At 41.0% G+C, this 24,612-nt stretch overlaps 1 protein-coding gene and 1 long non-coding RNA gene across 9 annotated transcripts in view; one reads left to right on the top strand and one right to left on the bottom strand.

Annotated features, from left to right (window-relative positions):
- The window catches only part of GPR89B (G protein-coupled receptor 89B), a 26,158-nt gene extending 12,806 nt beyond the window's left edge, over window positions 1-13,352 (bottom strand). For 2 of the 6 annotated variants that reach the window (XM_031656493.1, XM_031656507.1), the window contains exons 1-2: window positions 13,166-13,352; window positions 4,945-5,004 (exon numbers count right to left, since the gene is read on the bottom strand). In XM_031656493.1, the coding sequence (XP_031512353.1) occupies window positions 4,945-5,004; window positions 13,166-13,207 (102 nt within the window). In that variant the 5' untranslated portion in view covers window positions 13,208-13,352. Of the gene's footprint in view, window positions 1-2,926; window positions 3,030-4,944; window positions 5,005-6,564; window positions 6,785-13,165 lie in introns of those variants that run through there. The other 4 variants (XR_004178988.1, XR_004178993.1, XR_004179002.1 and 1 more) reach the window with 4 other exon arrangements.
- Window positions 12,790-24,612, top strand: LOC116270818. 3 transcript variants are annotated; one of them, XR_004179106.1, is made up of 3 exons: window positions 12,790-13,215; window positions 18,222-18,326; window positions 23,918-24,612. It is a non-coding gene; the product is annotated as an uncharacterized LOC116270818 (long non-coding RNA). The 3 variants fall into 3 exon arrangements; XR_004179111.1 differs by having other exon boundaries at window positions 23,581-24,612; XR_004179116.1 differs by lacking the exon at window positions 23,918-24,612 and adding an exon at window positions 19,377-20,085.

Here is a 24,612-nt window from a genome sequence, read left to right as displayed (position 1 = left end):
AGCATAAAAACTTTAAATACCCTAGTATAGGGCTAAATGGAATCCCTGAAGGGCGTGTAGTGGAGAATAGAGACAAAAATATTTAAAACATACTGGATGAAAGATTAAGGACCTTCATGGAAACCATAAACTTCAAATATTACAGAACTGTGATTATCCTAAGAACAAGAAACACGAAGAAAACTTCACCAAGGAACATCTTAATCAAATCCATCAAAACCAGTGATAAAAAGGAAATCCTAAAAGGAATAAAAGGGGAAAGAACATGTTACATATGGAGGACTGAATATAAGGATGGCATAAGATTTCTCATAGGAATATTCTGGCCAAGATTCTCTTTTCAAAACAATTCTGAGTCCAGTCAATGGACAGTTATACTACATCATCAAGGTTCACATTTGTGTTCCATAATTGGGTGAAATATTAGCATGAAAAAACAGGTATAACTGAAGACATGTCTCAGACTGAACAAACCCAATCCTCTATATAGCACACAAAGAAGAACCAGATTTCAGCAATGTTACTTCTTATCTTCTTTAACTAATTAAGAAATTTAAGAAATATACACCACAGTATGACTGATGTTTCTTACTATATGGGTTATTAACTATAAGTTAAAAGCTGGGGGACATCATCTACCAAAAACAGTAACTATAGCTTTGGAATATCTGAATCCTCTGTATCTATATTTAGATGAGTAGTTGGCAAACTATGGCCTGGCAGCCACCTGCTTTTACAAATTAAGTTTTATTAGAGCATCGTCATGCTCGTTTGTTTATATATTGCCTATGACTACTTTCGCTCTACAACAGCAGGGCTGAGTAGTTGCAATAGAAGCCTTCTGGTCCACAGAAGCCTAAAATATTTACTATCTGTCCCTTTACAGAAGAAAGTCTGCCAACCCCTGCTTAAATAGCAGTGAAAGATGCAGGTGGTGATAATAAAATTTAATAACCATTATGTAAAATAATACTTGTCTATTCTCTATAGTCATAGGATCTATATCTAGCTCATCCAAAAAAAGGTTTGGATTAATAAAGTTTAAAAGTAGGAGAATCAGAACATACTTCTATTTTACCATAATACATGTTATTCATTGTTCTATCAAGAGACCATTATTATCAACTCTGATTCTCTCTCTCACACTCTTTTTTTTAAGAGATGGGGTCTCACTGTTTTGTCCAGTGATTATAGCTCACTGCACATCCTCAAATTCCTGGGATCAAGGGGTCCTCCTGCTTTAGGCTCTAGGGTAGCTGGGACTACAGGTGTGTACTACCACACTGCTAATTTTTTAAATTTTTTTGTAGAGACAGGTTCTCACTTTGTTGCCGGGGCTGGTCTTGAACCCCCGCATTTAAGTGATCCTCCTGCCCCAGCCTCCCAAAGTGCTGGGACTATAGGTGTAAGCCACTGTGTCTGGCCTCTCTCTCTTTTTTGAACCTTTCAATGTTTTGTGATTAACCATTTGTACAGTAAGTTTTTCTTTTTAATTTAAATTTTGTTTTCTTTTTTTTTTTTTTTTTTTGAGATGGAGTCTTGCTCTGTGCCCCAGGCTGGAGTGCAGTGGCGGGATCTCGGCTCACTGCAAGCTCCGCCTCCGGGTTCACTTATTCTCCTGCCTCAGCCTCCCGGTAGCTGGGACTACAGGGCGCCTCGCCACCTCACCGGCTAATTTTCTTGTATTTTTAGTAGAGATGGGGTTTCAATTGTTAGCCAGGGACATTCCATCTCCTGACCTCGTGATCCTGGGCCTACCGCCTCCAAAGTGCTGGGATTACAGGCTTGAGCCACCAAGGCCTGCCTAAATTTTGTTTCTCTTTTCAACTCTGATTATCAAGGATTTGAGAGTACAGTCTCTCTACAAGTCTCAAGTGTCAGGGGTCTACAGTGAACTCACTTTGGCGCTGAGTCCTAACTTTAGAGTGAAAGACTACTTTACTCTTAAAAGGTTTTTCCAGGTAGTGATTAAAAAGTACAACAAAGTCTGCATAGCAAAGTTGATGAACCCTACATATAAATGCTGGCCTAAAAAAATACTCAAGCTTGCAGATTAAGAAGCAATAACTAGGCCGGGCGCAGTGGCTCAAGCCTGTAATCCCAGCACTTTGGGAGGCCGAGACGGACGGATCATGAGGTCAGGAGATCGAGACCATCCTGGCTAACACAGTGCGCCTGTAGTCCCAGCTACTTGGGAGGCTGAGGCAGGAGAATGCATAAACCCGGAGGCTGAGCTTGCAGGAGCTACAGATCCGCCACCACCCAGCCTACAGAGCCAGACCTGGCCTCCCAAAAAAAAAAAAAAAAAAAAAAAAAGAAGCAATAAATATTTCGGATAGACTGTCTAATAAACTAATAGGTCTATTATTTGGAGTAAAGAGTTACTTTAAGAAAGTGTTTTAAGAAACACTTTAAATTCAACCAAACTTGATCAATACTGTAAAATCAATAAAAGTAACTAAGTTAAGTAAGAACTGGAGCTCAGTCTTCAGAGAGATCATTAAGTATCTCTGAGGAATTCTAACCTTTTCAGGTAGAGATTTTCAATCAGCAGAACAATGTGAAGGGCTGTTACTGGGATTCAGTCACCGAGCAGTCCCGGAAAAATAAAGCTTCTAGGAGTGAAGCCTAGTCCGCGGCTTCACAGCCTCACTCCAATGAGTTCTTCAGAGTTAATGGTCAGATCTTTTTTTTCCTGGCTTCTCATAATCTTTGTCAAACCAGCTATTAGGTGGCTGTGACCCATATCTGCTGTGATCATTGTAGCTACTGAGACTAAATTATTAACACAGTGTTTTTGTTTGTTTGTTTGTTTTTGGTTTGTTGTTTGTTTGTTTTTTTCAGTTATGGGATCCAGGTAGATTTTCCATGGTAAAGAATGTAGCACAGAACTCTTCAAGAGGAGTTATTCAGTACTCTTACTCACCTGCTATTCAATACTCCTAAGATTTCAAAGATGATGAGCTCAAACATGGTGCAAGAAAATGCAAATATCAGAGAAGATCACCTGTACAACATACCGACGTTACCTGTTAAAAGCCAAATAGAGACTAGAAGTTATTTCCGTGTTTAAAAACTGAACTGATAACCTCCTTCTGGTTACAAGTCAGAAAACTTATTTTGAGGAAATTCTGAAGTCACTGGAAGTAGGGCCACAACAGCAACTTGCCTGGAGCTAAAGAAAAAGACCAAAGTAGGTGGCACTTCTGAATCTTGAGTCACTATTACCAGCATCCTCTTGTGGATGAAGAATTTTGAGGACAAGAAGATGAAGTGACAGGGTCAGTATGTGGCACTAGAATTTGGATGCACACTGGACAAAAACTGGACACACTGTGATATATAATGGTTAATGTTTAAAAGGGTTCTTCAACACTCACAGATCCTGATCAGTTCTGGAACCTCCCTTGGGAGGCCTTAAAGTATTGGGCAGAAGAAAATCTCCAGAATTCCAGGCTCTTTCAGACAATAAACTCCCTGGGAAAATTTAATGGAGAACATCCTAGAAATGACCCAAATGTCGACTATAACCCCTGATCTTACTACTAATTGTAGGGACCAGCCCCACAGGGTCGGTGGGTATTTCACCCCGTGTGCGGAGATGAGAGACTGTAAAAATAAAGATGCAAGACAAAGAGATAAAAGAAAAGACAGTTGGGCCCGAGGGACCACTACGCCAAAACCTGGAGACCAGTAGTGGCCCTGAATGCCAGGCTGCGCTGATATTTATTGGATACAAGACAAAGGGGCAGGGTAAGGAGTGTGAGCCATCTCCAATGATAGGTAAGGTCATGTGGGTCATGTGTCCACTGGACGGACGACCCTTCCCTGCCTGGCAGCTGAGGCAGAGAGAAAGACAGGTGAGAGAGAGAGATCTTAGGCCATTATTTCTGCATATCAAAGACTTTTAATACTTTCACTAATTTGCTACTGCTATCTAGAAGGCAGAGCCAGGTGTACAGGATGGAACGTGAAGGCAGACTAGGAGTGTGACCACTGAAGCACAGCATCACAGGGAGATGATTAGGCCTCCGGATAACTGCGGGTGGGGCTGACTGATGTCAGGCCCTCCACAAGAGGTGGAGGAGTACAGTCTTCTCTAAACTACCCAGGGAAAGGGAGACTCCCCTTCCCGGTCTGCTAAGTAGTGGGTGTTTTTCCCTGACACTGATGCTATCGCTAGACCATGGTCTGCTTGGCAACGGGCATCCTCGGGTCACTTCTCACTATGTCCCCCCCAGCCCCTGTCTCTGTATGGCCTGGTTTTTCCTAGGTTATGATTGTAGAGCGAGGATTATTATAATATTGGAATAAAGAGTAATTGCTACAAACTAATGATTAATGATATTCATATATAATCATATCTATGATCTATATCTAGTATAACTATTCTTGTTTTTCATATTTTATTATACTGGAACAGCTCGTGCCCTCGGTCCCTGCCTAGGCACCTGGGTGGCTTGCTGCCCACAACTAATTAGGAGAACTAATTAGGAAATGTCCAATCTAGGGTGGTGATCTTCTGAATCCAAAGCTTGAGATAAAAACTACACCAGCTTTGGGATTTTGGTTTTAATTTAAAACATAAGACTGGTAATTCAGGGTCAGATAGACAAATGAAAGGGAACATTTGTGAGACATTATGAATAAATTCTCTCCCACAGAATAACTATTTGCTATTGGTGCATATCCTGATATGACTAAGGCATGACATTCCTTGCTCCTAACTTCTGGGCTATATTTGATTTGCCTTCCCCCCCCCTTTTTAAATCAATTAAGCCTAATTATATTCTCCAATCTAATAGTTATATAGTACTTATTTGGTAACAGCTTCCCATCTTGGAAATGAACATAATGTTTCTTTAATGGAGGCATTTTTCTTGTCCCATTTTAAAACAATCTAAATTCATACAGTGTAAGTATGACAAAGTGATTTCTTCTCACCTCATAGTCCTTAAACAATTGGCGCATGAAGAAAAGCCACCCAAATCCAAAAAACAGTATCTGGAGGAGAAGGAAAATAGAATGTCAATCTATATTTTCTTCTGAGAAACGTTTTATAGAAACTCATGATAAAAGGTCTGCTAACTAGATGGTTAACTTATTTCAGGGATTAAAGATAAGATCCGCTCTTATAAGACCTACTTATTAAAGCTCATGACATTGGAAATAAATGTTTAAATGCTCTTGGATTTTTGAAGCTATCCATGGTACAGAGTGTGCTTTAAGTAAGACAAAAATGGAAGTATATATTTTCCCATAATCTTATGATAATCATTACATGAGCCATAGAAGTTCGCAAATAGAAAAGGAGTCAGTGGCCAGGCGCGGTGGCTCACACTTGTAATCCCAGCACTTTGGGAGGACAAGGTGGGCAGATCACCTGAGGCCAGGAGTTCGAGACCAGTCTGGCCAACATGGCGAAGACCCGTCTCTACTGAAAATACAAAAATTAGCTGGGTGTGGACACCTGTAATCCCAGCTACTCCCGGAGGCTGAGGCATGAGAATCACTTGCATTTTGGGAGGTGGAGGTTGCAGAGAGCCAATATCGCGTCACTGTATTCTAGCCTGGGTGATAAGAGTGAGACTCGGTCTCAAAAAAAAGAAAAGGAGTCAGAGTGAGACTTGCTTCTTACAGATGATCCCTGATTGCAAGTATTTAAAAAAAAAAATACCAGCCTGGCCAACATGGTGAAAACCCATCTCTATAAAAAACATGCACACATAAAAATTAGCTGGAGGTCGTGGGGTGTGCCTGTAGTCCCAGCCACCTGGGAGGCTGAGGTGGGAAGATCACCTGAGCCTAGGAAGTTGAGGCTGCAGTGAGCCATGATTGCACCACTGTGCTCCAGCCTGGGCAACAGAGTGAGACCCTGTCTCAAAAAATAAATAAAAATAAATCAATTTAAAAAATAAAAACTTCACGGGAAAGGAGTTGACACCAAAAGTAGACGAGCAGTAGAAAGCCTAATGTGTTTTATATCTGTTTCCTTCAGAGAGTTTTCTTAGCTTCTCCGCCATCCTGCCTAATCTACATAAAGTGTTTTTCATCTCAGTGTAAAGCTGAGAGATTGCAGGATCCCTCTTTTGTCAGTTTTGTTTCAAACTGGCAGAGACCGTAGCCACATGACAGCTGACAAAGCTGGTCTGTAGTAAATAGAACTTTCTATACATAGACATGCACTGACACGACTAATCTTTTCTTCTTAAACTGGCTAGGACTTTTATGAATAAAATGATTTTATGTCTTCCTAGGGACTACTTTACTGAGCAAGTGTAAACTCAGTAGTTTAGCACAGACTACTTTAGCTTCTTATCATGCCCCTGCTGCCTAGCAAACTCATGTGTTCAGCCCCCTGGAACTTCCTTTGGTTCTTTAGACCCATATTCTTTCACATTGAGACCTCTCTAGATGTCTTCTGACAGGAACTTCTCTCCAGCCCTCTCCCAGTTACGCTATTTACTCCCTCTGGAAGGCCCTCGCTGCCCTCCCAAACACAGATAAATTGCTCTTTTTATATAATCCTATTCTACATTGTACTTCCCTCATCAAAGTGCTTACCATGCGGTTTTGTAATGCCTGATTTAAATATTTTTTGACATTAGATTATAAGCTCTATGAGGACAAAAACCATGTTTGTCTTGTAATCTCTGTATCCTTGGCATCCAGCACAAAGCCTGGTACGTAGCAGGCTCTCCATAAGTGCTTGCTGAATGGCTAAGTGGTCTACATAAAAGACGGTTTATCCTTCAGCATTCAATCTTAAATCTTCTGTAATAACTGATGTATATGCTAGGAAATGAGGATACAAAGGTATAGGATACTACCCTCTACAAGCTCACAACATAGTGAAGACGATACATAAATAACTATAACATAATATGGATATGCAATGGTAGAAATACATACATGATATTGTAAAACAATATGAAAGAGGGAGACCAAACCAATCTGTAGGGTCTTAGGACAGATTTTCTGGAGAAGATAATGCCTGAGCTGAAGGAAGTTTTAATTTGGGGTTAAAACCTGATATTGTGTGCAAATTTTGGGATAATGTGTATTTTTCTAGAATGGTTTCAAGGTATTCATCACACACTCAAAGGTTTCCACCACCCCTAACATATTAAAAACCACCCTCTCAAAGGATGAATAAGAATCAAGTAGGGAGGCTGGACACGGTGGCTCATGCCTGTAATTCCAGCACTTTGGGAGGCCAAGGCGGGTGGATCGCTTCAGCCCAGGAGTTTGAGAACAGATTGGGCAACATGGTGAAACCCCATCTCTACAAAAAAATACAAAAATTAGCTAGGTGTGGTGGTGCGTGCCTGTAGTTCCAGCTTATGGGGAGGCTGAGGTGGAAGGGCCACTTGAGTCTGGCAGGTGGAGGCTACAGTGAGCCGTGAGCACGTCACTGCATTCCAGCCTAGGTGACAGAGCGAAACCTTGTCTCAAAACAAAACAAATGAACAACAACAACAAAAAGAATCAGGTAGGGTAAAAACAGGTGGTAGGGGTAGGAGGACAGGGCTTTCCAGATAGCAAAGGGCATGAGTAAAGGTGCAGAGTGAAAAGCGTGGTATATGCCAGGAACTACACATGGTTTGGTGCTGCTAGAAGATGAAGTTCAAAGAAGGAAGAGGTTAAAAATGAGGCTAGACAGGAGGAGTGGATGTCCAACCACTGAGAGCTTTGAAGGCCACCCTAAGATTATAGTCTGTAGGTGGTGAGGGTTATTTAAGCAGGGAAATGGCATGGTCTGATTTGTTGTATATTATAGAGAGCAGTATGGTGGCTGTGTGGAAGACACATTTGAAGGAAATAACATTGTAGGAAGAGAAACATCATAGAAATGTATTATGGGAGTTCAGATGAAAGATGATAAAGCCCTGAATTAAGACATTTGGTGACAGAAGAGGAGATGACAGATTTGAGAACTATTTAGAAGATAAAATCAGCAGGGAGAAGTCAAGGATGACTAGTTTGGAATACAGGATGAATAGTGAAGCTACCCAATTTATATAAAGAACACTGGAGAAAGAAGAGGTTTAGGAAAGGGGGCAGAGGATGGGGAAAATGATGAGCTCATTTCTGAACACACTAAGGGCCTGAGGGACAGTCAGCAATATGGGTCAAGATATCCAGCAAGATGGGTCAAGATATCCAGCAAGCATCTGAATAAAAGACAGATTGCGAAGACACATCTAAGATATACCTACGAGTTGAAACTACCAAAGTACATGAGATCACCCGGGAACAGTATCTAGAGTAAGGAGAGCAATGTGCCAAGAAGAAAACACTAGAGGATAAGGAACACAGTTTGAATGGTGAGGTAGGGGCAGGAACTACAGTGTAGCAGGTCAGAATGAATGGGAGCTAAACCAGTGGGGATAGTAAATGCAAATTACTCTAGGAAGAGCCAGGAATGAGAAAAAGAGAAAACATTAGATAACAGGCTAGAGGAGAATGTGGAAAAAGGGAAAGTTTATTGGCCAAGGGGAAAGAAAGCAGTCAAGTAAGGAGAAAAAGATGAGAAGGATGATGGAATGCTAGAGGATGAACTGATACTATTAATTTATTATTATTATTAGGTAACTTTTATTAAGCATTTACTATATTCCAGGCTCTCTAAGTAGTACTTAGCATTATAATCTTATAAAAACCAGTAAAAAACCTACTAAGGTAGGTTTTATTGTCCTATTTTCACAGAGAAAGATGAGGTTTAGCGAAGTTATTCAATTTATAGTAAGTGTCAGAATCAAGAATGAACTCAAGCTTGTTTGACTCCAAAATCTGTGCTTTTTTAAAAAATATTATTTTTTCAGCTCTTATTGAGTCAGTCTGTCTAGAAAACCTGTGCTTTTAACCACTTCAAAATAAGCTACTCTAAGATCAAAGTAAGTAAAATGGCCTTAAACCAGAGTAGGGGAACCCCGTTTTCTGAAATGGAAGGAAAGGAGGTGAGAATGGTTGTGAACACAGATAACCTTTTAGATTAAAATGCAGAAAGTATTCATAGTAGGAGAACATACCTTTTGGCTTCACTTTTGTTGAGTAAGTACGAGGCAAGGTTATCTGCTAGGAGTAAGACAGGTGAGTATAGAAAAGGCAGCTTTGAGGAGAGTGACAAAGATTCAGAGAAAGTTTGAGAGGAATGAAACAAGCAGCTGATTAAGGTCAAGAAAAGGAATAATTCAGTGAGTTGAGGGTTAAACTCACGGCGTTGGCAAACTACACAGCTGTATGATTTTCTACAGTAGCCTTCAGGCCTCTGGATTAGTAGACAAACTATAGCAATGATGCAAGTATGGACTTATATATATATGAAGGTAAACGAACAAGAGGTTGTAAGAAAGTAAGTTGGATCCAAGCATCTAGATCAAGTAGAAAAGGAAAGAGTCAAGCAGATTAGGAGAAAATGCCAGGATATCCTTTGGCTATTATAAATGGTTACCCGTGGAGACAAATGTAAATTCAGAGTTTAGAAACCATATTCATATGACTTACGAAGCCACAACTGAAAACAGAGAAGTTGGGTAGTTAGGACTGAGAATGGTATGTATAGTGGAAATGGATGATTTAAAAAAAAAAAAAAAAATCACCAAGATTGCTGTGAAATGGAACTTTAGACAAGGAAAACAAGCAAAACTTTTAAGTTTATATGGTGGGGAGGGGAATGGAAGAAAAGAGAAACAGATATATACCTTTAATATTTCATTGTGGCTTCCTTTCGCATTGACAAAGAAAGCTTAAACAGACTTTCAGAACAAAATTATGTCTTTTGCAGCAACATAGAGGCAGCTAGAGGCCATCATCCTAAGCAAATTAACGCAAGAACAGAAAACCAAATACCACATGTTCTCACTTCTAAGTGGGAGCTAAATATTGGGTACTCACCAACATAAAGATTGCAAAAAACGAAACTGGAGACTACTTGGGGGCAGGGGAGGGGAGAAAGGGGAAGGACTGAAAAACTAATTACTGAGTACTATGTACCTGGTACCTGGGTGACTGGATCATTTGTATCCCAAACCTCAGCTCCCACAATATACCCAGCACAAGTACCAAATCTACAATAAAATAAAAGTTGAAAAAAAAAAAAAAAGACTTTTAAACTACGGACATACACAAAAGTAGCTGGATAATTCATTTACATCCAAGATAAACACAAATTCTGGCAAGATTATAGAGGCTCCAAAAAGAATGCAGAAGCAAAATGCAATTTCAAATAGCTTTGCAAATAAAATAGAAGGCACATAGCTTCTTATTATAAACGAGACTTAATACTTTCAGAATTGTAAAGAGTAAAGTCTTGATCTTAGGACTTAAGAGTGTACTCTGGAACTGATAACTCTTATGACTGTATAGAGGGCTCAAAACACAAGTTAGATAACAGTTGCTTTTATAAAAGTGACTTCTGGGTTGAAAATTACTGTTAAAAAAAAGAAAAAAGAGGCCATCAGCAGGATAGTTATTAAAGAATTAACTATAAAAGATAGTTTATTCTTGGATCATTTATTCACCCTTTTAATTATTTAACAAATATTTATTAGTGCTTAATATGTGCCAGGTCCAAGGGATAGAATGGCAAACAAGAGAGCATGAATGCTACTCTCAAAGAGTTTATAATCTACGGAGGAGATAAAGGAGTAATTACAAAACAATGTGGTAGCGTTGTTACAGGGGAAGTAGGTGAAGGGTACTATGGCAGTATGTATAGGGACATCTAGTCCAGTCTAGGAGAAGCTTCTTGGATGTTCAAGTTGAGATCTGAAGGCTGAAAGGGATATGAGGAAAAGGCCCAGAAAAAGAAAACACACTGTGTGGAAATCTGGAGGCACCACAGCATGGCCAGGTTAGGGAACTAAAAGAAGTTCAGGAAGTCTAAAGAATAAAATGGTGAAAGCCACAGCTGAAGAGAGAAGAGCCAGGGTGCCATCAATAAGGGACCTGATAAGGGCGAGGGTCCCATCAATAATGGACCTGAAAAGCCACGGAAAGGAGTGTGAACTTCATCCTGTGGTGCGGTGAGCAAGATTCAATATGTGACCTCTGATTTCAGATTTCATTTCAAATAAACCTTTCAGTTAATACAACACAGAATAAATGAGCGGGGAGGGACTCTGGGGGCAATGGTGGTGTTTCCAAGGTAACCGCACCTCTCTAGAGAAGTGCTTTTTATTAAATACATATTCACTACAACGCTACTGTGTGCCTGCAACTGATCTAGATGCTGGTGAATACAGGAGAGAACAAGAAAGACGGTGTCTTGGACTTCATGAACAGACAACAAACACATGAACATACAAATGAACTATAGTAATAAATGCCAAGAAGAAAATAAAACATGGAAATGAGGAAGAAGGCAGCCGAAATGGAAAGCCACTTTGGCTGTGGGCAGGGTGTCAGGTAAAACCTTCCTAAAGTGACATTTTTACTAATGCCGAAATGATGATAAAGTAGCCACATAAATATTTGAACAGAGAACATTCCATGCAAAGGAATCTTCGGGTCTTTCTTCCACATTAGTTTAACAATTAATTACTGCATATGGATACATGTGTGAAGTAAAAGTCTATGATTACAAGGCATACAAAATTAGAAAGCCACTTCCTTGGTTCAACGTATCAATTATGTCCACGCTAAAAATCTTAGAGGCTGCAATGCAAAGCCAATTTTCTACTGACATTCTTATCTTTATTCTAAGTGGAAAAAAAGGCTAATTAAATATTGTTATTTTTCTTAAATTGGTACTAGGGTTAAAAACAACCCTGAGTTGTCACCAAGGGCACTGGGTAGTCTTAGAAAGGTTTTAAGCAGAAGAGTTACATGCCCAGGTTTTTTTACATTAATACATTTGAATACTATGAAGCCAATAAAAACAATAATTATGAAAACTATAGCAAAGGTGGTATATTCAAAACATGAAAAAAAAAAGATTGCATTAGAGTGGTAGGATTATGGATGGCTTTTCCTTCTTTCGTAATTTCTTAAATATCGTAAAAGTTTTTGAAGAGAAAAGGCAAATGCTCCTCTCTACGGAGACGAGTATAAAGATGAAGCAATACAAAAACTGAATCAAAGAACAAAAATTTAGTTCACTTTAAGCCCCAAAAGGTAACTGTTTCGTTATTTGCCATTTGAGAGAAAGAACAGGTAAAAATAACCACACACACACAAAAATCTTTAAATTATTGGAAAGACGAGGGGAAAAAGATCAATAAGTAGTCTGAGTTTCACAAATATTAACAGTTGGCCAACAATTATTTATTGAATGCCTGCACTTGGAAGTGGGGATACAGCTATGAACAAGGCAGGATCTCAAAAAACAAAATCATAAACACATACATAAATGATGCCAGTGCTATGATAAATGCTAGGAAGAAACAATAATTAACAGCGGATTACACGGTAAAAGCAAGAGACTCACTAGACGAAGCTTCTATTGAGCAGAGACGGTGTCTCATATGTTTTTGTACGCTCAGGGCTTTATATAATGGTCGATAAATGTTTGCTGACTGTACAAACAAATGAAGGTGACCAATGGAGAAATGAGGGTCAGAAAAACATCCGAAAAGTGTGGGTAAGTAAGCAGAGGATAAAGGATGAGGTGTCAGTGCAAAAACGAAATCTTAACTTTTAAGCATACGTATAACCTTATATTGATACTTTGAAGCAGCAAATTTCTCCACACCCGGATGCAGATTTGACATCTAACAGCAAAGCCTGCACTGACGTGTCCTCAGTATCCAGCCCTGATTGGCGCCCCGCACACCGGGTGCCCGGAACCACACAGGCTTCCCCAGCCCAGGGTCAGCGGCGCAGCCTGGAGGCTCCGAGGAGCTCTGAGGACCGCCGCCTTAGCTGGCGGCGCCGGCTCTAAGCGTGGAGGCCGGCGGACCCCTTCCAAAAGTGGACCGAAATTCCAGGGACGGATGCCGGGTGGGGCCGCGGACGGCCGCAGGCCAGCCTCCTGACAGCCGGGGCTGAGGGAACCGGAGGCAGCAAATCGCACACCCTCTTCGCGCTCTGGGTCCCGGAGTAACTGGCGCAGGCCGCTTGAGAAAGACGCGAGACCCCGGACCAGCCCGCACCGCGGAGGACCCGAGAGGGCGATTCGGGAAAGGGAGGCGGACGGGTGTCGGGGCGGGAGGCGGTGACTCACCTGGGAGGTAATCGTGATGCTGGAGTCGATCAGGAAACTCATGGCGAAGGGTAAGGAGGGCTCCTGCCTCCACTTCCCACTCCCCGAGGCCACGGCACGCTGGGGCCACCGGACTCTCTACAGGCTGCCTTCTCCCAGGTGCCGCAGCCGGGACGGCGGCTCTCCAGGCTGAAGCCATCAAGCTGCGCCCGAGCCAGCCAATCAGCGGCTACATCCAGAGCCCCGCCTCGGGCTCGGCGTGGGTGGGGCGGACGCTAGGCTCCAGCTGCAGAGGTCCCAGGGGCGGGGCTTATTAGGGGCGATACTAAAAAGCCGATGCAATGCTAGGTAGCCTTAACGTTTCTGAGGCTGAAGGAGGTAGGACCTGAGAGCTAAGTGGTAATTCTGTTTTGTAATGATCATAGCTAATAAGATAATTACAGTAAGTCAGGCATTGTGTCCTAAATATTATAACTTACTTGACTCGGCAAATATGACTGCACAAAGTGAAGGAAGACTGGAAAAGTCAGATGAGACGTTAACAAATATAACTAACCAAATACATTCCTGTGACAACAACGAAAAGCACACCGTCTGTAGCAATTTAGTGATAATATTGTACTGCATATCAGTTAGGCCACAGGTGGAGTACTGCACTCCGTGTACCACACTTTTAAGAGATTTTACAGGCCGGACACGGTGGCTCACGCCTGTAATCCCAACACTTGGGGAGGCCGAGGCGGTCGGATCACCTAAGGTCGGAAGTTCCAGACCAGCCTGACCAGCTGAAAATACAAAATTAGCCAGGCGTGGTGGTGCATGCCTGTAATCCCAGCTACTAGGGACGCTGAGGCAGGAGAATCGCTTGAACCCGGGAGGGGAGGTTGTGGTGAGCCGAGATCGCGCCATAGCACTCCAGCCTGGACAACAAGAAGAAACTCGTCTCAAAAAAGGCCGGTATGATGGCTCAATGTAATCAACGCTTTGGGAGGCGAGAGGAAGCGGATCCGCGAGGTCAGAATCCCGAGGACCATCCTGGTAACACAGTGAAACCGATCTCTACTAAAATACAAAACAGGCAGGCGAGGAGTGCGGGCGCCTGTAGTCCCAGCTACTCGGGAGAACTGAGACGGGAGAATAAAGCGTGAACCGGGGCGGACTTTGCAGTGAGCTGAGGATCCGGCCACTGCACTCAGCCAGTTGACAAATGAAGACTCACTCAAAAAGATTATACAAAAGACATATTGGAGCTCGCTCAAATGTGAACCACCAAGATAAGGGCTGGTGGGAAGGCAAAAGGCGGCTGGGAACGCCGACATCTGTCTTCATGTGAAAGAATGGAATTAAGAACTGATGTGGCACTGACAGTTATCTGTAGGGCAAATGATTGGAAGTTAAATGAAGACAGATTTTAATTCAAAACAAGGATCAGTTCTTTAAGAGTCTGAAGAAGGGTTATTTTAGGAAGTAGCTCCCTCTGCCCCCTTCCCACCTGTTACCGTGGGTCAAATATACACTGAATCACTACCTCATTCATTCAACACTCATTTCATGAAGGCTTAGTGCATTGCTGTGGGGCTTACTCTGCCGCGCCCTGGGGCCTAGCTAGTCTTTGTAGTCCACATAGTCTCATTGTCCTGCAAACTGGCTCCAGCCCAGGAAATCACCCTGTGTAGGAGTGGCTGCAGTCAAGACCCAGGAAGACAATCCTGAGGACACCTGACATCAGCATCTGAGTTCAGACTACTACAGTTTGAATAAGTGACTTGCAGATTCATTACACACAAGGGACCATGTCTTCCTTTCATTGGATTGAACTCTGTCATACTAAGCAGGCAAAACTACCTGTTAGATGTCCAATCCCTGATCCAGAATTTCAAGGAGCTGTGGAGGCAGTTCTATTATGGGAGTGTCATAACCACACAACTTTGTGTCCTGGCTATATCTATTAGGGAAGCAGGTAGATTCCCACATAGCAGCACCTAACCGACATTCAAGACTGTGTATAGTGCAGAGTGCCGAGAGAGACGATCAAGGCAAGCAGTTTACCTTGGTGGCTTACTGGGGTGCACAGTGGGGATCAGAGTCTCAGAAACCAGGAATAGCAAAGAAAGGTGTGCAATGCCTGCTGACCTAAGGCCTATGCAAAGCTTTGGGTGACACCATTCAGAATTCTCTCTACTCTACCACTTGTGTCCAGGTAAAGGACAGGCCTAGGTGATTCAAGGGACTGCTTTACCCTCTGATTTTGATTGAGGAATGTCTTTAGAAACCTTCACACTGCATTTAGTATCCAATTGACTCTCCTCTCAAAGCAAGTCTCTACTGCTGATGGTGGACTCTGACACTAAAATGGCTTGTCCTCCCATCTCTACTGCTGGTAATATTCTCCCAATCCACTCTAGCTGCTGCCCTCCTCTTAGAATAGTGAGATCTTTTGGTTCTGCCTCCATGGACAGTAAAACCAAATCTGGGTTCTGAGTCCCCAGTTTGTGCTATTTTTCCAAGGGAGCTTTTCAAAATATGTCATGTTCATAACTAGTAGCCATTGTTTGCCACTCATCCAGAGACTGACAGCCAGTCCCATAGATGTGCTATAAAGAGTCAATTGACAAGGTGATCAGTCTGTGTCCTTTGGACAAGTGTTTGCTCACACCACTTTACCGTCCTTTTTCATAGCAACTGCAGTGTTCATACCTACTGTACTCTCACACTTTCCAGCACCATCCACATACTGACAGCTAACTATTTCACCCCCTTCCTCCAAATTAATGCAAAGGACTGGGCCCAGGAGTTGACACTAACACCAGATCCCTGGGAAACACCCTAGTACCTCTTCTCCAGGCACATATATAGCACCTGCCCATGCCAGTGGCTGGATGATCTCTGTTAGGGATTTTCTTTTGAAATTTTTTACTTATTGTGATATAGTTGTAGATTCACATGCAGTTGTAAGTCTGGGATCTTTTGAGACATATGATATCACCAATTCCGTGGCATCCTACTCCAGTTGTCTCCCTTCATGGATAGACATCCTATCTTGCAGTTTTGCCCACTGTGCCAGGTTCACTGAGTCTCAGAACTTCCCTGTGTGACCCACTAAGTCACCAGTGTAAGCTGGACAGGAAACCCCAAGTATTCAGAGGAAAAGTGTTTATTTCCCAATGGTCCCATGGACAGTATCTATACTTGATAACTAGAAATGTATAGGTGCAGTTTTCTCCACGTGTGGTTCTCTAACGACTTGGGGAGCTTATTTAAAATGTAGATTCATCAGCCCTAATGTAGACCAGTGGACTTGGGATTTCTGAAAGTGACTCCCAGGAGGAATCTGGAAGTCATAATAAATAAAAATTATATACATTTATCATGCACAAAATGATGTCCTGAAGTGTGTATACATTGTGGAATGGCTAAATCAAGGTAATTAGCATATGTATTACTTCAGATACTTATTTTTTGTGGTGAGAATACTTAAAATCTACTCTCTTAGAGATTTTCAAAAATGCAATACGTTGCTATTAACTGTAGTCACCATATTGTACAATAGATCTCTTGAACTTACTCCTCTTATCTAACTGAAATTTTGTATCCTTTGACCAACATCTCCCCAACCCCAACCGACCTAGCCCCCCCACCCCCAGCCCCTGGTAATCACCACTCTACTCTCTGCTTTGTGTGTTCAATTTTTTTTTTTAAGAAGGAATCTGCATTTTTAACAGCTTCCCAGGAGATTCTTATGTATACTGACTGGGGACTGGTTGTGAGACTCTGCTCCCCACCTAAAAACTTTCCTAGAGTGAGTGAGCACCTTCACACTAGGAAAATGCCAGCTCCGATTTGCCTAGAGAAAGGAGACTAAGTGCTAGCTTTGCTCTTTGCTTTTTTCCACTCCCACCCCCCTTTCTCTAGATACGCTCACTGCATAGCCTCAGGAAGCCTAAGAATCTTTTCCATCCACTTGTGCTTTGGCTCAAGAATTCCCCTTCATCTTCCTTGAGTCTGCTTTGAACCTCTTCCCCAGTTGGTTCTCTCTTTTCCAGACCTTCTTGGAGGTGCGTTCTAGTCCTTTCCTCTTATACAATCTCATTTTGGATATATCGACCTTGGTGCTGACCTGGTATGCACCGCCCTGTCCAGGGCCTTGATTGGTTCATATGAGTTAGAGTTAACTCTGTATCAAGTGCTTGGTTGTTCTTGAGGCCGTGTTCCTGAGGAATAAAGAAGATTAAATATTGTGTGCTTTTATGCAAGTTACTAAACTCTCTGTACTTCAGTTTCCTCATCTAAAAAATAGAGATAGTAATAGTATCTTTTCTCATAAGGCTATTATGAAGATTAAGTAATATATATAAATCCCTCAGGAAAATAAGCACTTTATAGTAAGTATGCAGTAATTTTTACCCATTATTATTATGAGTATACATTCAGTTTTCCTTCATTGTTAATTAGTTTCAATGTATATTTATTTATTAATGTTTATACATGTATATTTAAAAGTTTTGGTTGTCAATAAGTTCATATTCTTATTGTATGAACTGTTCCAAACTTCTGGTCGCCTGCCATCTGTGCTCAGGCAGAGCAAAAAGCTCTCCCTACTGCCCCACCAATTCTTGCTCCAGGACTAACCTCTTCTTGGGATGACTACCAGCAGGGACATTTGCTTATTTTAAAGAAGTCCCCACCTTTACCACTGGATTGAGATTTGCCACCATGATGTTAAGACAGTTGCAAAGGAGTACAACACTGGCATATTTCCAAAGTCTGGGATATTCATTCCTATTCTTGGTTAACGTGATGCATACCCACACCAATGCACATATACGTTTGGATTTTCCCAAAATTGGATCACAAGGAGTCCATAGCACTCCTTGTGATCCAACATTGAGAAAATGGATCCTGTTTGTGTACCCCCAAAATGCATATGTTGAAGCCCTAGTTCACGATGTGATAGAATTTGGAGGAGGGGTCTTTGGGAGGTGATTAGGTTTAGACGAGGTCATGAGAGTGAAGCCCCATGATGGGATTTGTGCCCTTCCAAGGAGATGAAGGAACCAGCACGCTCTCTTTCTAACAGGTGAGTATCTGGTGAGAAGGCAGCTGTCTGTGAACCAGAAGGAGGGCCCTCACTAAGAAGTGACCAGGCTGGCACCCTGATCTTGGACTTCTGGCATCTGGAACGGTGAGAAATAAATGTTTGTTAAATATATACACCTACTATATACACCCACAAAACTTAAGAATAAAAAAATTTAAAAAGTTTGTTGTTGAAGCCACCCAATGTATGGTATCTTGTTATAGTAGCTTGAATTAAGACAATGAGCATGCTATGTTGTTATATAGTTTTCATTATACTTCATTTTAGAAATATATTATGGGACTGGGCACGGTGGCTCATGCCTGTAGTCCCAGCACTTTGGGAGGTCAAGGTGGGCGGATCACTTGAGGTCAGGAGTTTGAGACCATCCTGGCCAACATTGTGAAACCCCGTCTCTACTAAAAGTACAAAAATTAGCTGGGCATGGTGCAACATGCCTGTGATCCCACCTACTCGGGAAGCTGAGGCAGGAGAATCGCTTGAACCTGGGAGGTGGAGGTTGCAGTGAGCTGAGATTGCACCACTGCACTCCAACCTGGGTGACAGAGCAAGACTTTGTCTCCAAAAAAAAAAAAAACAACAACAACAAAAAAGAAATATATTATAGTCCAGGCATGGTGGCTAAAACTTGTAATCCCAGCACTTTGGGAGGCCAAAGTGAGAGGATCACTTGAGCCCAGGAGTTTGAGACCAACCTGGGTAACATTGGGAGACCCTGTCTCTATAAAAAAAAAAAAAAAAAAAAAAAATTAGCCAGACATGGTGGCACACACCTGTAATCCCAGCTACTCTGGAGGCTGAAGTGGGAGGATTGCTTGAGCCTAGGAGGTTGAGGCTATAGTAATCTGTGATTGCACCACTGCATTCCAGCCTGGGAGACAGTGAGACCCTGTCTCAAAAAATGTATATTATGAATATTTTCTCATGTCAAAGACTTTATAACATTTTTATTGACTCAATAACATTCCATCATATGGTTATGTCATGAGTAACTTAACCAATCTACCTTTTGGATTTTTTTTTTTGGTGTTGTTTACTATAATAAAATAATATGATGGTGAAGAATTTGGCCTGCAAGAAACACATTCAAGCCTCCAATTTTCCCTGGGTAAGGTCACTGTGTCTATGTTCCAGCAAATTCTGAGGACACACATCAATCTCCTGCAAGATTGGCTACTGTGGCAGCCGGAGATGAACCTGTGAACTTCTGCAGACAAATAGGCCGCTAATGACTAGTGAGAAAGAGGTCAGGCCTCCCTCCCAGCAAGTGCTTCCCAGAAAAGTCTCAGGGGTTTTCCTTGAGCCCCTCACTTGGAGGGGAGTGAGGGAAGGGGATGAGAAACACCACAGTTCTTTCTTCCAGTCCGACAACTCTCTTCAAAGACTGCTCCTATCGATTAACCTTTATCTTTCTTTTAAATAATCCAGAGGTGGATTATGAGCTAGGAGTTGCAAGACCATTTGGGGGCTACTTTTTTTTTTAAAGGAATTCTAGATTGTGCTTTGTACCACTTTTTAGAAAGTGTAGGCATTGGGCATTTATTGTCCTTGGTTATGTAACCTTACTGAAACTCCAAGACATAGGAAATATTTTGTTTAACATTTCATTACATATCCATTAAATCAGACTTGTAAATTACATTGAAGTCCTCTATATTTTTGTCTTCTATCAATTCGTCAAGGACTGAAGTCTTTTATTGCTACTATTTTTCTGTCCATATCTCCATTTTTTTCTGAAAGTTTCATGCAGTCCAGTGCCTTATTTTTCAGTGCAAAATGATTCATAGTGTGTCTTTGTTGCATATTATATTTTGTATTAATAAAGATCAATATTTTGGTTTGATTTAATGATTCTGCTCTCATATTTTGTGTGTTTGGTCTTTAGTTTTGCTTTTTTTTCTGTTTTTTTCTTCTTTTTTGCTATATGGACTGTATAGTCCTTGTTTCTTGTTTTGTTTCCCAGTAATCTGGAAGGCATGCAGTTTGTTTTAAAATAACACACACAACTTTATATTTTTCTTATTACTAACATAGAGAATAAAATAGCATCTTTGTAAGTTGAGAATACCAGGACACTTCTACTTTCTCACATTTCTCCTTCTTTGTTACTCCCTACACCCCACACAATACCCAAGTTTATGTTGGTGTAATCTGGGATTTTAAACCTTACTTTAAAAATATTTTTTTGTTAAGGATTATTTATGATATTTGTATTCTGTTTTGTAACTATACTTAAAATAGTTACATTTAATTCATTTCATGCTTAAATGTCTTCAGTATTCATTATCAGCCTCTTTCATACTTTGCCTTCTTGGTTTCTTTCTTTTTTTTTCTGAGACAGCATCTCACTTTGTTGTTCAGGCTGGAGTGCAATGGCGTAATCACAGCTCACTGTAGTTCCTGGGCTCAAGTGATCCTCCCACCTCAGCTTCTCAAGTAGCTGGGACTATAGGCGTGTGCCGCCAGGCCTGGCTAATTTTTAAATTTTTGTAGAGACAGGATCTCACAGTGTGCCCAGGCTAGTCTCAAACTCCTGGACTCAAACGGTCTTCCCACCTCTGCCTCCCAAAATGTTGGGATTACAGGTATGAGCCACTATGCCCAGCCTTGAATTCTTTTAAAAAATATTTCTCTTGGGCGGGCACGGTGGCTAATGCCTGTAATCCCAGCACTTTGGGAGGCTGAAGTGGGTGGATCACCTGAGGTCGGGAATTCAAGACCAGCCTGGCCAACATGGTGAAACCCTGTCTCTACTAATCATCCAAAAATTAGCCAGGTGTGGTGGCGCACGCATCTAATCCCAGCTACTCGTGAGGCTGAGGCACAAGAATCGCTTGAACCCGGGAGGTGGTGGTTGAATGAGCTGAGATCACGCCATTGCACTCCAGCCTGGGTGACAAGAGTGAAACTCCATCTCAAAAATAAATAAATAAATATATATATATATATATCTTTTGGCTTATGAAATAAATTTTTTCTTTAAAGAAGGGTTTGCAGGTATTTTGAGCTTTTGCATAATTGAGAGTGCCTTTCAATTGGCTTCACACATGAGTGAAATTTGGCTTGTTGTGGAGTTTTCAGCTTAAGTTTTTCATCCTCAGTATTCTGTGGATAATCTCTTCTTTTCTGAGATTTAATGTGTTCTGGAGAAGTATGGTGCCAGCCTGATGTTGTTTTTCCTTTGTAAGTAACTTGGTAAACACTTTGTTCATCCACAGTTGGCATTGGAAGGACTAGCGCCACATTGAGAGGGTTGGCTGAAACTGAGAGCCATGCGTTTTGGTTCCTTATGCTCAATCCAGCTTCCCTTTTCCTTTTAAGCTATTACTCATCCCCATGACCAACAGCGGCCTCTGAGGGAGAGGAGGAATCTCTCTCCTACCCTCCAGATCACATAAACCCTTTTCTTAAATCGCTATCAAAGCTGAGTCTAAGGTACATCATTTAATAATAAGACGAGGCCGGGCGCAGTGGCTCCTGCCTGTAACCCCAGCACTTTGGGAGGCCGTGGTGGGTGGATCACGAGGTCAGGAGTTCAAGATCAGCCTGGCCAACATGGTGAAACCCAGTCTCTACTAAAAATACAAAAATTAGGCATGGTGGCATGTGCCTGTAGTCGCAGCTACTCTGGAGGCTGAGGCAGAAGAATTGCTTGAACTCGGGAGGTGGAGGTTGCAGTGAGCTGAGATTGTGCCACTGGACTTCAGCATGGGTGACAGAGCAAGACTGTCTCAGTAATAATAATAATAATAAGGCTATGCTAAATTACAGTAATCATATCACATAGAATGATAATTATGAAGGTGATGACAGCTAATATTTGTGAAGTGCTTACTACGTGCCAGGTACTGTTTTAAGATCTTGACTTGTATTAACTCATTAACTCCCCAACTTAGTTCCTAGCTTGCCTCCATATGGCAGATGCCATTTTCCCTTCTTTTTTGGAAGCACTAGTGAGCAGATTATGACTTTGGATTGCAGCCTCAAAAGAATGAAGCTCAGAGAAAGGAATTCCCTCTTGTTCCTGTTTAAGGCCCACCTTCCAAATTCGCTTTTCTCACCTTATAATCTTTCTCTTTTCAGCAGTTGGCATTTGAAATATCTATTATCTTCAAGGAAGCCTCACCTCCTATTGAGAGAGGTATAACCCTACTGTGTGTTCACAAGCAGACAAGAATGTGAAAACAGATGTTCAACAGTGGTACAAAAACCATTGCAGGGGTTGTTTCATTACTTTTCTAAATTATAGAATTATGTCTTTATACTTGCAAATCAAAATTTATCTAGATTTTTTTTCCTGGTGTATGATGAGTCCCTTCCAATTTGCAATTTCAGATCTTTTATCAGCTCAAGAAAATTTCTTTCTATTGTATCTTTAGAGCTTATGGTTCACTTGTCCTGACTTTTCTTCAGGAGCATTGATATTCATGTGTTGGATTTTTATTGTCTTTCCTCCATATCTATTATTTCTTCTTTGATAATTTTCATCTCTTTGTCCTTTCTTTTGGCATTTGGGCCAATTTCTGATATTGATTCTTTACAAAATTGATTTGGTTTTATGTATTGCTAATTCTGCTCTTTATTCTTAAATTCTGCTGTGGCATTGTTTGCTACTCTGCCAGCTCCTTTTACAATTCAGTCTAGTACCTTATTATCTTGTGTTTCATGTGTTGTTTTATAGAGTCCATGTTTTCTTTAACCTTTCTTTTGAGAGTACAAAACAGATTTTAAATAAATATTTTTTTAAGTAAAGATTTTTTGAAATTATGCCATTCTTTTACTTTCGGTGTTGTTTTCTTCTCATGTCTCTGAAACCTTCCACAGACTCCAGGTTATTCTCTGTCTAGTTGTTGTCATTTTCTCTATTACTTATCTATAAAACTGAGAATCTCGTCCATTCCAGAATAGGTATAGGACCTGACTAGATACAGTAAAATTAGGTCAACAGAATTAATAAAAATGTAAAGAAGAATCCTCTTTGACTATTGGATAAGTAAATTTCTAAAAAATATTTAAAGGAAGACAAGCAATCTGTAATTCAAGAAAAATATAGAGTTGTCCTAGAACTTAGTGCCATAGGCTGATGCAATTATGAAAAAAAAATGGAGAAAGTTGACCTTCTGATCTGAGAGATCTTAGAGAGATGAACAATTGTTGTAATATCATAACGACATTCCCTGTCATAGTATCTGCCTCATAGATATTACTGAGTTTTTTAAATGTTAAGTTATATTGCATTGGTTCAGGTCTCTTGTGTTTATCTAATTTCATCATTTTTTGTTGGTCACGCTGCTCTAACTCAATTTCGGAGGTACCTCATTGTTTCTTCCATCTACAGATCTAGCTAGTTTAAAGATGAAAACTGCAGCAGATGAGAAAGAAAAATACAACTGGAAAATTTGGATGAATTAGAAATGCTAAACAGTTTTCAGGAAAGCTGAGTGTCAGAGAAAAACAGATGCTGGAGGAAAAGAAAGAAAAGAGGACACAGAAACTGTCCTGGTCAAAGGGGTCATGACCACACATTATCCTCGGATGAGGGCTTCCTTTATGGTGACAATTGAACAGAAGCATTTAGAGCAGATTACAATGCATATTATACGTACAATGAAATCATTGAAACAGAAAAAAGAGCCAAAATTGATGTCTTTGCCTTAAATCTTGCTTCTTTCTAGTTTATTCTCTCCACAGTGGTTGGGGCAGTCTGAGAGAAAATGACCAACAGAATATGGTGGAATCGATGGTACACGACTTCCAAGTTTAGGTCATAAAAGACATTGAAGTTTCTGCTTTGGTCTCTTGAATCAATTTCTCTGGGGGAAACCAGCTACTGGGTCATAAGGACACTCAAGCAGCCCCATGGAGGGGCCCAAGTGGAGAGAAACTAACTTGCCAGCATTAACTTGGTAGTCGTGCAGACGTGTGAATGAGTGGATCCTACCATCCCAGTCAAACCTCTGATAACTGAAGGTCCCACCTATACTTGACTGCAATCTTCCGAGAGACCCCACCCAAGCTGCTCTAGGATTTCTGACCTACAGAAACTGTGAGGAATAAGATATGCTTGTTGTTTTAACTCACTAAGTTTTGGAGTGATTTGTTACACAGCAATATACAACAAATACACAAGTCATCATAGGTAATATTTTTATTAAATATTTGCATAGTACAAACCTGGGTCTCCATCTTTGTAGGTTTTGATTTTTGTTTTTTATCACTCGCTGACTGTTAAGCCACATATTTAGGTTTTGTTACAATCACACCTAACCTCAATGTACCAATTTCTGTAAATAGATAATGCTAGATACTATAACAGATAAATCTTGACATCTGAGTGGATTAATACAATAAAAGTTTATTTTTCATCTCA

The sequence above is a fragment of the Papio anubis genome, chromosome 1, assembly GCF_008728515.1.
Source record: "Papio anubis isolate 15944 chromosome 1, Panubis1.0, whole genome shotgun sequence".
In the NCBI taxonomy this organism is placed as follows: Eukaryota; Metazoa; Chordata; class Mammalia; order Primates; family Cercopithecidae; genus Papio; species Papio anubis.
Note: the sequence above shows the minus strand (reverse complement) of the source record. Positions and strands in the feature narration are given on the sequence as shown.